The sequence below is a fragment of the Chiloscyllium punctatum genome, chromosome 2 (genome assembly GCF_047496795.1).
Source record: "Chiloscyllium punctatum isolate Juve2018m chromosome 2, sChiPun1.3, whole genome shotgun sequence".
Taxonomy (NCBI): Eukaryota; Metazoa; Chordata; class Chondrichthyes; order Orectolobiformes; family Hemiscylliidae; genus Chiloscyllium; species Chiloscyllium punctatum.
Window position 1 is genome coordinate 16,365,030 of NC_092740.1, and position 13,470 is coordinate 16,378,499.

General features: G+C 43.5%; 2 protein-coding genes across 2 annotated transcripts in view; both read right to left on the reverse strand.

The window, feature by feature from the left end:
• Nucleotides 1-1,484: 1,484 nt before the first annotated feature.
• LOC140496471 (profilin-3-like) lies at nucleotides 1,485-1,904 on the reverse strand. Its single transcript, XM_072596244.1, has one exon. The coding sequence runs from the start codon at nucleotides 1,902-1,904 to the stop codon at nucleotides 1,485-1,487; it is 420 nt and encodes a 139-aa protein (XP_072452345.1).
• Nucleotides 1,905-3,521: 1,617 nt separating this feature from the next.
• The window catches only part of lrpap1 (low density lipoprotein receptor-related protein associated protein 1), a 34,344-nt gene continuing 24,395 nt past the window's right edge, over nucleotides 3,522-13,470 (reverse strand). Inside the window, exons 6-8 of the mRNA XM_072594369.1 lie at nucleotides 9,238-9,320; nucleotides 5,602-5,778; nucleotides 3,522-3,928 (exon numbers count right to left, since the gene is read on the reverse strand). Of these exons, the coding sequence (XP_072450470.1) occupies nucleotides 3,860-3,928; nucleotides 5,602-5,778; nucleotides 9,238-9,320 (329 nt within the window). The 3' untranslated portion in view covers nucleotides 3,522-3,859. The remainder of the gene's footprint in view (nucleotides 3,929-5,601; nucleotides 5,779-9,237; nucleotides 9,321-13,470) is intronic.

A 13,470-nucleotide genomic window follows, 5' to 3' on the forward strand; every position in this document is an offset into this window, starting at 1 on the left:
GCTTGGCACAGATCAGGAACAGAACCTGGGACCTTCTGGTCTGTGTGGCTCAGTTTATGCACTGCCACTGACAAAACTGTTAGGAAAGGGGAATAGGAGTGGCTTTTAAGCAATGAAGCGCCCAGGCATGTATTTTACTCTGCAGCTGCGAATGGCACTAATTAATAGGCTATTTACTATTTATATACACAGAGATGATGTGTTTACATCTGTTTTTATTCTCAAAGTGTTTTAAGATTAAGACTTCCACAGCACACAGCATTGTGATTAATAAACAATGTATGTATTGTACAGGTTAATATATCATTACTTGTTCTTTGGAGATCGGATAAGTTTTCAGCACCTTGGTGATCCGACCTTTTCAATAAACAGTGGTCAAGTTTGATCTGTTGGTGTCCAAGTTTTATTTTAATCTTTTCCCTTTCTTGTTAACACACCATACCTTGTATTGTGAAATCTTCCACACCACTGCATGCTGCATAAACCTCTGATAAACTATTAAGCTTTTTGGAAAATGTCTCAGCCCATCAGAAGATTTGACTGTGCCAGATGTAAAGACTGTAGAGTTGTAGAAGAACTTTACATCCCAATGACAGCTTAGGTTTCTGGAAGGATATAATCAAATCAACTGGGGAGACGTGTTTATTGTCTAAGTTGCGCATATTGATTTCCTGAAGACAGAACTTGACAAAGTCTGTGTGAAATTAATAAAAAGACAGGAATTTAACATAATTTTATGGCATTGGTTGAAAAGTGAGAGTAGGAATGAAGTTAATGAATTCCGATCAGCAGGATTTGATGTGGTGTTCCCCAGGGATAGAGAGGTGGTAACGGTTTCATGCTATTATTTTCTAGACTGTTGATTCAGTTATCTAGATCAGATTTGAACCCAGGCCCACAGAATATGGCTAAAGTAGATAGTGGAATTCAAATTCAAAAGGAAATCTGGCCTTAAGAATCTAGGATGACCATGAAACCATTGTCAATTGTTGGAAGAACCCATCTTATTTACTAATGTCATTTAGGGAAAGAAATCACCAGCCTAAACAAAGTAACAAAGTATAGATGAGGGCTTCAGTAGCAGATGAACAGATGGACAGATGGGTATGTTGGAGATAAAAAGAGACATTTTAATCTGTATGGTTAGCAGGAAAACAAATGGTTTGCATAACAATGAGTATTATCAGGCATTTCAGGGATAACTACATGTTGGGACAGATTCATCAGTCTCCGTGACTAGTAATTGGTATTTTCATCCAATCTACAGTTGTGTTTGCTGCTGCGTATCATTCAAAATATCAGGTATCAATATTGAGCAGGGGAGTATCTGCAAAATGGAGAATTTCTGTTCCACACAAAAATAGCTAAAGTACACACTTTTGAACAGAAACCTCAAAGTAACTTTTAAAGAAATAAATCCAATGCGGTCAGAAAAAAAGCATCAAAAAATTAAGGTTTTACCAGCTTTATTTCACTCATGGGAATTAGATGTTACCATTTCTGTTCAGAGAATCCACTAAGTCATGCAACTTTTTGTTCACAACTCCTCCATGAACTCCTTTCTGCCCCATCAGAAACATCAGAGCTTTGGATAATCTGCCAATACAGATGCTCTTTCCTTCGTCACCCAGTGTCCTGATATCCATTGAGGGGTTCTTCTCCAGCAGCATATTGTCCCGGATGATGGAGTACTTCTTCCCACCAATGGTGATCCCGTTTTGGAGGATTGACTTCCTGTCTTTGTCAATGATCACTTCGACCTCCTGAGATGTAATCTGGCCCAGCACACCGTCACTCCTGCACGCCCAAATCTTTTTGTTTTTGGGGGTGCATCCAACGATGGCGATGTCTGCAATGGCGCTGTCTTGCAGAACTGAGGCTATATATTCTTTCCAGTCCAGCATTTTCTTAACAGCTATCACCAGAACAAAAAGACAATGTGCTTGTACCCTGAGGGAAGGCTGGAAAATGAAGCCACTGGCCAGCACAGGGTAACATCTGATGTCATGCAAGCTTTATGACATTGTCTTTACACCACAAGTATTGAACTGGGAGACTTTTCCTGACACACCCCACCCCCATGTTTCCTGATTTCATGTCAGCCTTTTTCCTTTTGGCTTTCTCCCATAGCAGCATCTTCTGAAGGCAGATGAGGAACTTGGAAATCTAATACAAGCTCTCGAGAGTCTCCATCCTGACCCAGTGGAGGCTTGAGGGCTGAATGTTAAAAGAAGAAATAAGGAGGGGAGTGGTATGGAAACACAAGGACCAGCACTTTTTTTTTAAAAAAAGGAGGCATTTGGAAGAGTAGAATCCAATCAACACTGCAGCATTATGGAGATGGAGGGTATTTGTTTTTAAAATTGAAGGAGGGGGATGGAGGTGGGGAAGGGTTGCCAGAAGTGCACCGCCAGGCCAGGATGGTAGGTAGGGAAGGAAGTGACAAAGGTATAAATTTTGACATCAGTTGCCCCCATCATTCCCCAAAACAAATTAACTCATACTAGAATTGATTATTGGACAAGTTATCACCAAGCATCATCCAAGTCACTGCGTTTGTCATTTTCTTGTGCCAAACAACAACTAAAGGAATTTGCATTGATGTGGCAGCCCAGGACAGCCTGTGAGGTACTTTAGAGTGCAGCAGCTGTTGAAGCACGGAAGAAGTTTTGCTTTGGAACACAAGACTTAGGAATAGCAGTAGGCTGTTTGGCCTTTTAAGATTGCTTCACCATTCAACAACATCATGGCTGATCGGCTTGTGGTTTAAGCTCTGTCCTGTCCATGACCCCTACACGCTAGAACCCCTTGATATTCAAAGTCTAACTCAGTCTTGAATAAAATTAAAGACCCAGCCTCCACTACGTTTTGGAGAAGAGTATTCCACACACCAATGACATTTTGGGGAGGGTGAGGTCTTATTTGTCTCAAAGGGATAGACTCTTACTCTAAAACAAAGTTCCCAAGTTTTAGTCTCCTCCACAAGAGGAAACATCTGATGGGTATCAAAATCTTGTATCTTAGAAGTTGCACACAGCAGGCACTGACAAAACAATAGATACTGACTGATTAATCTGTTATAAAAAAATGTCAAGATTAGAGTGGTGCTGAAAAAGCACAGCAGGTCAGGCAGCATCTGAGGAGCAGGAAAATGTCAGCTCAGAGTTATATATTGGTCAGGGGATACCAGGGAGATCTTCAATGCTGCATTTTGAATAAAATAAGGACATCTTTTAGATCCATTGGGGGAAGGATGGGCAGATAGGGGTAGCCCAGAGTCTCAGTTTAACCACAACTCCATCCTCACTGTAGTGGAGAGTCAGATCGGATCATATTGGACACATTTAGAGAAGGAGACATCATCTTTATAGGATTTCTGCATTTCTTTTATAAAGTTCATTTCTGAAGACAGGTCTAGTTTGGTAAAACTAATCTGCTGGTCTATAGTAGGTTGTCTCAAATCCTGCCTACTGATCTAAAAATGATAGAGCAAACAGGCAGCAACAATACAAGTACCAATGTACAGAAACTTCTGAGTTTAATTTACAAAACATGTTCATTACTGAGATGATTCATCACGGTCTGATAAACTCCATTCAAATCAAAGCAGTTATGTAAAGTACCACCTTCATTAATAGCATGTAGTTCAGTATGAGTAACATCATATAACAAGCTTTTTGATTGTGTTCCAATCCTAGTGTCTCCAAAGATATGTACAAAAGAGGCGAATCATCACAGAAATTAAGTTTGGGTGAGTGCATCCATTAAACCTGGTGACTTACAATTAGCAGGTGTTTAGACTGGATATATCTCCCAGTTACAGAAATACAGCAGTTTCAGGCTTTGGGCAGAACAGGATTCATAGCTCATTGTGGTTTAGCCCTCCCTTTGAGAGTCTAGCCAGAAGGTCCTGCATGTGTTTCTTGACCTGAAACAAGATGAAGAAAGTATATTATCCTGTACAATGTATTCTGTGCATCCAGACTAACAACTGTGTATTTTCATGTGCACTGTTCACACTAGAGGTGTTTTTATTTGCTGAGGTTCAGCTCCATGAGCAGCAAACTAGCTATTCCTCAGGTGAATGCTATGGCACGGAATGCGCAAACTTTTCATCCATGAGGGGATTCTGTCACTACCCAGAAATGATCAGTGCCTATTTGTAACCACAAGATGTCAGTGTTATGGGAAAGATTAACTTGGAGTACAAAACAAAGGAGGAAGTTTAATCACTGAGCTTCACAATAAAGTTACTGCGACAGCAGCATTTAGCTCACTAACACAGACACCTCTACTTTATCTTTTCCCTAGAATAAATACAACAACACTAAATTCAAATTTTCTTACAAGTCAAGCTACTAAAGACCACAAGACGTTTAAACAAAGGACTGGAAGAAAGCCATTCAAACAATCGAGTCTGCTCCACTATCCAACGAGATCCTGGCTAATCTGATAATCCTCACTCCAAAGGGTGGTGGTAATCTGGAATGCCATGCCTGGGAGGGTAGTTGAGGCGGAAACATCATAACCTACTTGGACGAGCACTTGAAATGACATAACATTCAAGGCTATGGGTCTAGAGCAGGAAAGTGGACGAGTGTGAGGAGTAGGCAGTTTTAGCAGTACAGACTTGATGGGCCAAAGAGCCTCTTCTGTACAGTATGATTCTATGATCTCTACTTTCCTGCCTTATCCAGATAACCCTGGATTCTCCTCCTGATTAAAAGTCAATCCCAACCTTGAGTATACTTAAAGTCACTGCCGCAACAGCCTTCTGTGGTAAAGAATTCTACAGAGATTCGCTACCCTCAGAAGAACTTCCTGATCTGTTTTAAATAACCAGAGATTATGCTCTCTGTCCTAGATTCTCCTCCGAGGGAGGACAGCCTCCCCACAACCACTCCAAGCCCCCCCTAAGAATCCTGTAAGGTCTCCTCTCATTCTTCTAAACTCCAACAAGTAGAGGCCAAATCTACAGGGCTTTTGCCCGAAACGTCGATTTTCTTGCTCTTCGGATGCTGCCTGACCTGCTGTGCTTTTCCAGCACCACTCTAATCTTGAGGCCTAATTTACTCAATCTTTACTCATTACAGGATCAACTTAGTGATACTTCTATGTAACGTGTTCAATGCCAGGATACTTTCTCATAGATATGGAGACGAAACTTGCTCACAGTTTTCACAGGTGTGGTCCAAACAGTGCCTTGAATATCTTTAGCAACACCTCCCTATTTTTATACTCCATTTGAAATAAAGACCGATAAGATAGAAGCTTAGAGTCCAAGAAGTGTTTGTGCTATGAAGGACATTAAGCCAGGTCCAGGCCTGCCCACTCAACTGGCTAGAAAAAAGCCCATGGCTGTTACTTTGAAGAGCAATGAGAAATTCCCCCCTCCCCCAGTGACCTGGACTAATACTGCATTCTTTAATTAATGTTATTAAAGTCAAATGATCTAGTCACCACTGCAATTGCTACTTTTAGGATCTTATTGTGTACAAATTGGGTTCCTTGGCACAGTTAACAACAGACATTATAACATGCTTTTCCAAAAGAGCTGGAATACTTATTTTAAAAAGAGGCATAATGAAGGCACTCATTTACCTTATACCCAAGTTCCTTTGTCTTTTCCGTTAGCATTGCATACTTCTCCTTGTTCCTGGACAAATGTTCCTTGTCCCCAATAGTCTCCACATGTTTCAGCTTCTGATGGGATAAATCCAGCTGCTCTTGATAATGCTGATGCTTCTCAATCTTTGTCTCAAAATGCTTCAGTTCCTCCTGCCATTAGCCAAAATATAAGGGGGTTACACGTATTGTTCATGTGGCCCAAAGTATGGCAAATGGGATTTAATATGGAATGCGTGAATAGGTTAAAAAAAAGGGGTATCTTAATGGGGAAGAGACTTTGGGGTGCTCTGGTGCAGAGGGATCTAGGTATACTGACCCAGCATCCACTGCAGAAAACTAGCAGAAAGTGAGGACTGCAGATGCTGGAGATCAGAGTTGAAAAGTGTGGCGCTGGAAAAGCACAGAAAGTCAGGCAGCATCTGAGAAGCACGAGATCGATGTTTCTGGTATAAGCCCTTCATCAGGAATGTGAAGGGGGAAGGAGGTTGAGTGACATATGGGGGGGTGGGGAAGGCAGTCAGGAAGGCAATGGGTAGATGCAGGTGGAATTGAGGTAAAAACAATGACTGCAGATGCTGGAAACCAGATTCTAGATTAGAGAGGTGCTGGAAAAGCACAGCAGGTCAGGCAGCATCCGAAGAGCAGGACAATCGACGTTTCGGGCAAAAGCCCTTCATCAGGAAAAGAGGCAGAGTGCCTGCAGGGTGGAGAGATAAATGAGAGGAGGGTGGGGGTGGAGCGAATAGGTGGAAAGGAAGATGGACAGTTGGACAGGTCAAGTGGGTGGTGCTGAGTTTGAGGGCTCCCACACTGCCAAGGACATGCAAATCTTGGGTCTCCTCCACCACCAAATACAAGCGACCCAGCGAGTGGAGGAAGAACGTCACATCTACCACCTTGGGGCCCTCCAACCACACAGCATCAACATCGATTTCACCAGTTTCCTCATCGCCCTTCCTCCACCTCATCCCAGATCCAACCCTCCAACTCAGCACTGCCCTCTTGAACTGTCCTACCTATCCAGCTTCCTTACCAGCTATCCACTCCCCTCCAACCTAGCACCTCACACCCCACCTGCATCTATTCATCACCTTCCCAAATACCATCCCCCACCCTCTTATTTATCTTTCAGCCCCTTTCCCCCTTCCAACATTCCTGATGAAGGGCATATGCCCAAAATTTCAACTCCCCTGCTCCTCGGATGCTGCCTGACTTGCTGTGCTTTCTCAGTGCCACACTTTTCAACAGAGAACTAGCATGCAGGCACAGAAGATTACAAAGAAAGTGAAAGGAATTTTGGCTTTTATAGCTAAAGGAATACAATATAAAGGTAAAGATGTTTTGTTGCAACTATACAAGGTATTGGCGAGACTGCACCTGGAGTATTATGCACAGTTGTGGTCCCCTTATTTGAGGCAAGATGTAGTGGCGCTGGAGGCAGTTCAGAAGAGGTTCACTAAATTGATCCCAGAGATGAGGGGCTTGTCATATGAAGACAGATTGAACAGTTGAGGCCTATATTCTCTGGCATTTAGAAGAATGAGGGGAGATCAAATTCAAGTATTCAGGATGATAAAAGGTGTGGATGGGCGGCATGGTGGCACAGTGGCTAGCACTGCTGCCTCACAGTGCTAGAGACCCAGGTTCAATTCCCGACTCAGGCGACTGTGTGGAGTTTGCACATTCTCCCCGTGTCTGCGTGGGTTTCCTCCGGGTGCTCCGGTTTCCTCCCACAGTCCAAAGATGTGCAGGTCAGGTGAACTGGCCATCCTAAATTGGCCGCAGTGTGGGGCAAATGTAGGGGAAGGGTGGGTTGCGCTTCGGAGGGTCGGTATGGACTTGTTGGGCCGAAGGGCCTGTTTCCACACTAAGTGATCTAATCAAAAAGTAGAGATGAAGTGGATACTTTCTAGGATGAAAGGTCAGTCTTAGGACAATTTAATACAGGGTTGGGGTGAAACTACTTCTCCCAAAGGGTTGTGAATCTGTGGAATTTGCTACCCCGAAGTGCAGTGGATGCTGGGTCAGTGAGTAAATTTGCAGAGAAGTTATACAGAGTTTTAATTGGTAATGGGTTGAAGGGATATGGACAGAAAGCAGGAAAATGGGGTGAGGAGCGTATCAGCCATGATCAAATGGCCGAGCAGGCTCAATGGCCTAATTCTGCTCCTATATCGTATGAACTTATGAGATCAGAGGAAGGTAACAGGCGATGCCACTCAGTGACTATGAACTAAAAGCTATGCTGAAAGTGGACAGTGTGCATGATTATGTCCTGGGAGAAATTGCTTTGCTCAAAGGGACACTGGAATATAAATCCTTTGAAAGGCATTGGGTGCTTTTGTTTAAAAACACACACACAGTTGTCTGATATGAAGGGGCTCATCTACACAAAATACAGATGAGACAGAAATCTGTCCAAATGGCTTGGTTCTTGCTTATAAAAAGATCTGACCACCACCGACGTAGCAAAACACAAAATCAGGAATATGCCATCTACTCCATTGAATCTCCCATGCCATTCAATATAATGATGACTGATAAACACTTTTTACCTGTTCACCTCATGTCCCTAATCAGAAATCAGAAATCTATCAATCTCTCCTTAAGCATAGCTAAAGACTGAGCTTCCACAGCCCTCTGTGGTAGAGAATTTCAAAGTTTCACAATATTCTAAGTTAAAAAAAATTCTCATCTTGAACCTAAGTAGCAGCCCACTTACTTCACAAAACAAAGAACAGTAGGTGCTGGAAATCTGAAATAAACAAAAAACAAAACAGAAATTGTCTTAGAAACTCTAGTTCTGGTAGTAGCCGCGACAAGAGAAACAGAATTAATGCTTCAAGTCCAGTGATCCTTGTTCAGAACTGATAGCAGCTTGGAAAAGGTGTTATATACGCTGATGATATGGGTTGGGGGGGGACTGAGTGAATAGATAGAGTGTTAATTTGTGTAGGAAACTGGAATGAAGAATGTCTTATTTGATTCAAAACAGTCCAGGAGGACGAATGGACTCCAAGCTCTTTGTAATGCAGGGCTGACACATCAAGATTTACACTATGTGTTGTTATAAAAATGACTTTAATGGAATAAAATATTCTCAGACACTTCACGCAGAGAGCTATTAGTAAAATGTTTTGCCACTGAGTCACATAATGAACTATTAAGACAGATAACCAAAAACTTGGACAGAGATTTATTTTAAAGGAGGATATTAGAGAGTGAAAGGGGGAAATGGAGAAACTTCAGAACATATGGTCTAGGCAACTTAAGGCATAATAAAAATGACTGATTCCAAGGAGGTCAAAATTGGGAGAGCAGAGTACTAGGAAGGTTGTAGATTTGCAGGAAATTAGGGATGGTGGACAACAAGACCATAAAGCAGTTTGAAAATCAGGACTATTATTTTAAAACAACGCTAATGATTACCAGCGAGCACAGATGGGTGAATCGAACTGAGAATGTGTTCTAAATCCTACCACCTGTAAACAAAGTAATATGAGAGGGCCTTTCAGAGAGTCTTCCCTCCAGTTTGTTTCCTAGATGGTGGGAGGGAGAAGTGTAAGTGTTAAAGTAGTCAATCATTAACTGCCCAACCCTGCAGCTTACCTTAATGGAATCCAGCTCATCATCTGTGAAGTTTGATCGCTTTGCCATATCCCACAATTCAAGCACTCTCGGCTCAGAAAAATCTAATGGACAAGAGAGGGAAAAATGGACAATTTCACTGAAACAAGCAGAAACCCAATGTAGAAAACATTTTGACAAAACATTTCTTAAGGGTGACAGTCACTGGCTGGGTCTTCTGGGCCAGTATTTTAGAAACATGGACTGGTCTTCCATTGGACAATGTTGTCAGGGAAGGGAGCCAATAGTATAGTTTTTAAGGAGTTAAATATCTGGATTTTTCATTTAAACCTTTCTGTCTAACTACTCTAGCTGAATCAGAGACATTTTGGGGAGAGTCCTGCAGAGCAGGAAAGTAACCAGCTTCTTTCAAACTTTGTGGGCAATTCCTACAAATAATGTGAAGGTGCCAGTGTTGGACTGGGGTGGACAAAGTTAAAAATCGCACAGCATCAGGTTACAGTCCAGCAGGTTTATTTGAAAGAACAAGCTTTTAGAGCGCTGCTGCTTCGTCAGGTAGCTAATGGGGCAGAATCATAGGGCACAGAATTTATAGTAAAAAATCAGTATCATACAATGACGTGATGTATTGAACAAACTAGAGTGATTACAGACTTAACAGTAATTTTGGCTTGTTCAATACATCACATCAGTTGTATGACGCTTTGATCTTTTATTATAAATTCTGTGCCCTATGATCCTCTACCACTGATGAAGGAGCAGCGCTCCAGAAGCTTGTACTTTCAAATAAACTTGTTAAACTATAACCTGGTGTTGTGTCATTCTTACAAAATCAGTTTGTTGGGACTTCAGACAGGTTCCAATATGTATTTCTGGCTGTATGCCTGGAAATATTATTATCTGGAGTAGCTATAGAGCATGTTCCTGGGGGATTGAATTCTTCTGATTAGCAAACCTAAAACACTGGAGCACAGTATCAGGGCAAGGACAGAGATGAAAAATTACTTCACGCAAAAGATTGTGGATGTCCATTGTAGAATATATTCAAGGCTGGGACAGATAGGTTTTCAGTCTCTTGGGAAATCAAGGGATATGGGTAACTGAAGCCCACGATCAGCTGTAATTGGACAAAGTTGCTCAACAGGCAATGAAGTCTATTCCTGTTCCTATTTCTTATGTTCTTGCATGTCTACCTACTGAATAAAAGAAATGGGAGCAGGAATGGGCTATGACAGCTCAAACCTATTCACTTAACAAGAACATGTTTCCACTTTCTTGCTTGATGCAAAACTCCCTTGATTCCCTGATGGATTCAATGGATGCAGAAGCTCTATAAAGGCAAGCAACTTTTCTTTTACTTAGAGCTTTAGGTTTTTTTTCCAACCGAGACCCACATGGGTCAACCTAAAAGGAATGAAGTTAAAAATCACAACACCAGGTAATAATCCAACAGGTTTATTTGGAAGCATTAGCTTTCGGAGAGCTGCCCTTTCCTCAGGTGATTGTAGAGTACAAGACTGTAAGACACAGAATTTATAGCAAAATTTTACTGTGTGATGTAACTGAAATTATATATTGAAAAAGACCCGGTTGTTCGTTAAGTCTCTCATCTTTTAGAATGGATCATGTTGGTATCAGTTCTTTCGTATGTAAATCACAGAACTTTTTTTAAGTTACATTCTCAAATGCACTTTAACAATTGGTGTCATGTCGGCCCAGATAAGCTACTGAAGGCAAGGCTGGCTGTGCCACAATGGTCAGACTGATTCTAATCTAAAAAATTGACTTTCAAAATCTTACATGGATTCATGCAGTTTTTGAGCAAAGTAAAATGTAATTCTGCCCACAAACTTATATGCTTGTGTGTACATGTGGGTGTGTGTGGAGGTATGCGTGTCGGTGAGAGGGTATATGTATGTGTGAGAGTGGGAGTGTAAAGGTGTTTTAAGTCTGTGAGAGAGACGGGGAGGGAGAGAGAGAGAGAGAGAGACGGGGAGGGAGAGAGAGAGAGAGAGACGGGGAGGGAGAGAGAGAGAGAGAGACGGGGAGGGAGAGAGAGAGAGAGAGACGGGGAGGGAGAGAGAGAGAGAGAGGAGACGGGGAGGGAGAGAGAGAGAGAGAGACGGGGAGAGAGAGAGAGAGAGAGAGAGACGGGGAGGGAGAGAGAGAGAGAGAGAGACGGGGAGGGAGAGAGAGAGAGAGAGAGAGACGGGGGAGGGAGGGAGAGAGAGAGAGACGTGGAGGGAGAGAGAGAGAGAGACGGGGAGGGAGAGAGAGAGAGAGAGACGGGGAGGGAGAGAGAGAGAGAGAGACGGGGAGGGAGAGAGAGAGAGAGACGGGGAGGGAGAGAGAGAGAGAGACGGGGAGGGGGAGAGAGAGAGAGAGAGAGACGGGGAGGGGGAGAGAGAGAGAGAGAGACGGGGAGGGGGAGAGAGAGAGAGAGAGAGAGAGAGAGAGAGAGAGAGAGAGAGAGACGGGGGAGGGGGAGAGAGAGAGAGAGACGGGGAGGGGGGGGAGAGAGAGAGAGAGAGAGAGAGAGAGAGAGAGAGAGAGAGAGAGAGAGAGAGAGGAGAGAGAGAGAGACGGGGAGGGAGAGAGAGAGAGAGAGACGGGGAGGGAGAGAGAGAGAGAGAGAGACGGGGAGGGAGAGAGAAAGAAAAATGTATGTACGTACATGGGTGTGCGCATGTGTTCGTCTGTCTGTGTGTGTATAGTGTAATGGGGTTACCTGTTGTGTGACATGAACCCAAGGTCCCAGTTGAGGCCATCCCTGTGGGTTCCAACCTTGGCTATCAGCCTCTGCTCGACCACTTTTCGTTGCTGCCTGTCCCGAAGTCCACCTTGGAGGACGGTCACCCGAAGGGTCCGAGGTCCAATGTCCCGGACCCGCTTCTCCTGCTCCTTTGATGCTGCCTGACCTGCTGCGCTTTTCCAGCAACACATTTAAACAACGAAAAGTGGCCAAGTGCATTGAAGAACATAGAATATAGAACGTACAGCACAGAACAGGCCCTTTGGCCCACGATGTTGTGCCGAGGGTTAATCCTAACTGAATCTACACACCCCTCAACTCCATGTGCATGTCCAGCAGTTGCTCAAATGTCCCTAATGGCTCTGCTTCCACCACCACCAGTGGCAATGCATTCCATGCATTCAGAACTCTCTGCGTCAGAACCTTCTTCTATACCTTTCTCCTAATATCTTAAAACTGTGATCCCTCGTACCAGTCAATCCTGCCCTGGGGAAAAGTCTCTGGCTATTGAATCTACCCATTCCTCTCATTATCTTGTATACCTCGATCAGGTCACGTCTCTTCCTCCTCCTCTCCAGAGAGAAAAGTCCGAGCTTATTCAACCTTTCTTCCTAAGGCAAGCTCTCCAGTCCAGGCAGCATCCTGGTAAACCTTCTTTGCACCCTCTCCAAAGCCTTGGTATCTTTCCTATAGTAGGGCGACTAGAACTGGACACAATATTCCAAGTGTGGTCTCAACAGGGACTTGTAGAGCTGTAGCAAAACCTCACAGCTCTTAAACTCCACCCCCCTGTGAATGAAAGCCAAAACACCATTTGCTTTCTTAACAACCCTTTCCACCTGAGTGGCAACTTTGAGGGATCTACGTACTTGCACACCCAGATCCCTCTGTTCCTCCACACTGCCAAGAATCCTGTCTTTAATCCTATATCCAACATTCGAGTTCGACCTTCCAAAATGCATCACTTCGCATTTATCCAGGTTGAACTCCATCTGCCATTTCTCAGCCCAGCTCTGCATCCTGTCTATGTCATCCTGCAGCCTGCAATAGCCGTCAATACTATCAATGGCACCTTCAACCTTTGTCATCTGCAATTTGACTAACCCACCCCTCAACCTCCTCATCAAAGTCATTTATAAAAACTACAAAGAGCAGAGGCCCAAGAACAGAGCCCTGCGGGACCCCACTCAACACTGACCTCCAGGCAGAATAGTTTCCATCTACAACCACTCTCTGCCTTCTGTCAGCCAACCAATTCTGAATCCAGGGAGCTAAATCTCCCTGTATCCCATACTTCCTGACTTTATGAATGAGCTTACCATGGGGAATCCTATCAAATGCCTTGCTGAAGTCCATATGCAACACATTCACTGCTAGTCTTGTCACCTCCTCAAAGAACTCGATAAGAGTTGTGAGGCATGACCTGCCCCTCTCAAAGCCATGCTGACTGCCTTTAATCAAGCTATGCTTTGCCATATAGTCATTAATTCTATCCCTCAGAA

Coding starts and splice junctions, on each gene's coding strand:
- LOC140496471 (XM_072596244.1), bottom strand. CDS start 1,904: ATGCTGGACTGGAAAGAATATATAGCCTCAGTTCTGCAAGACAGCGCC.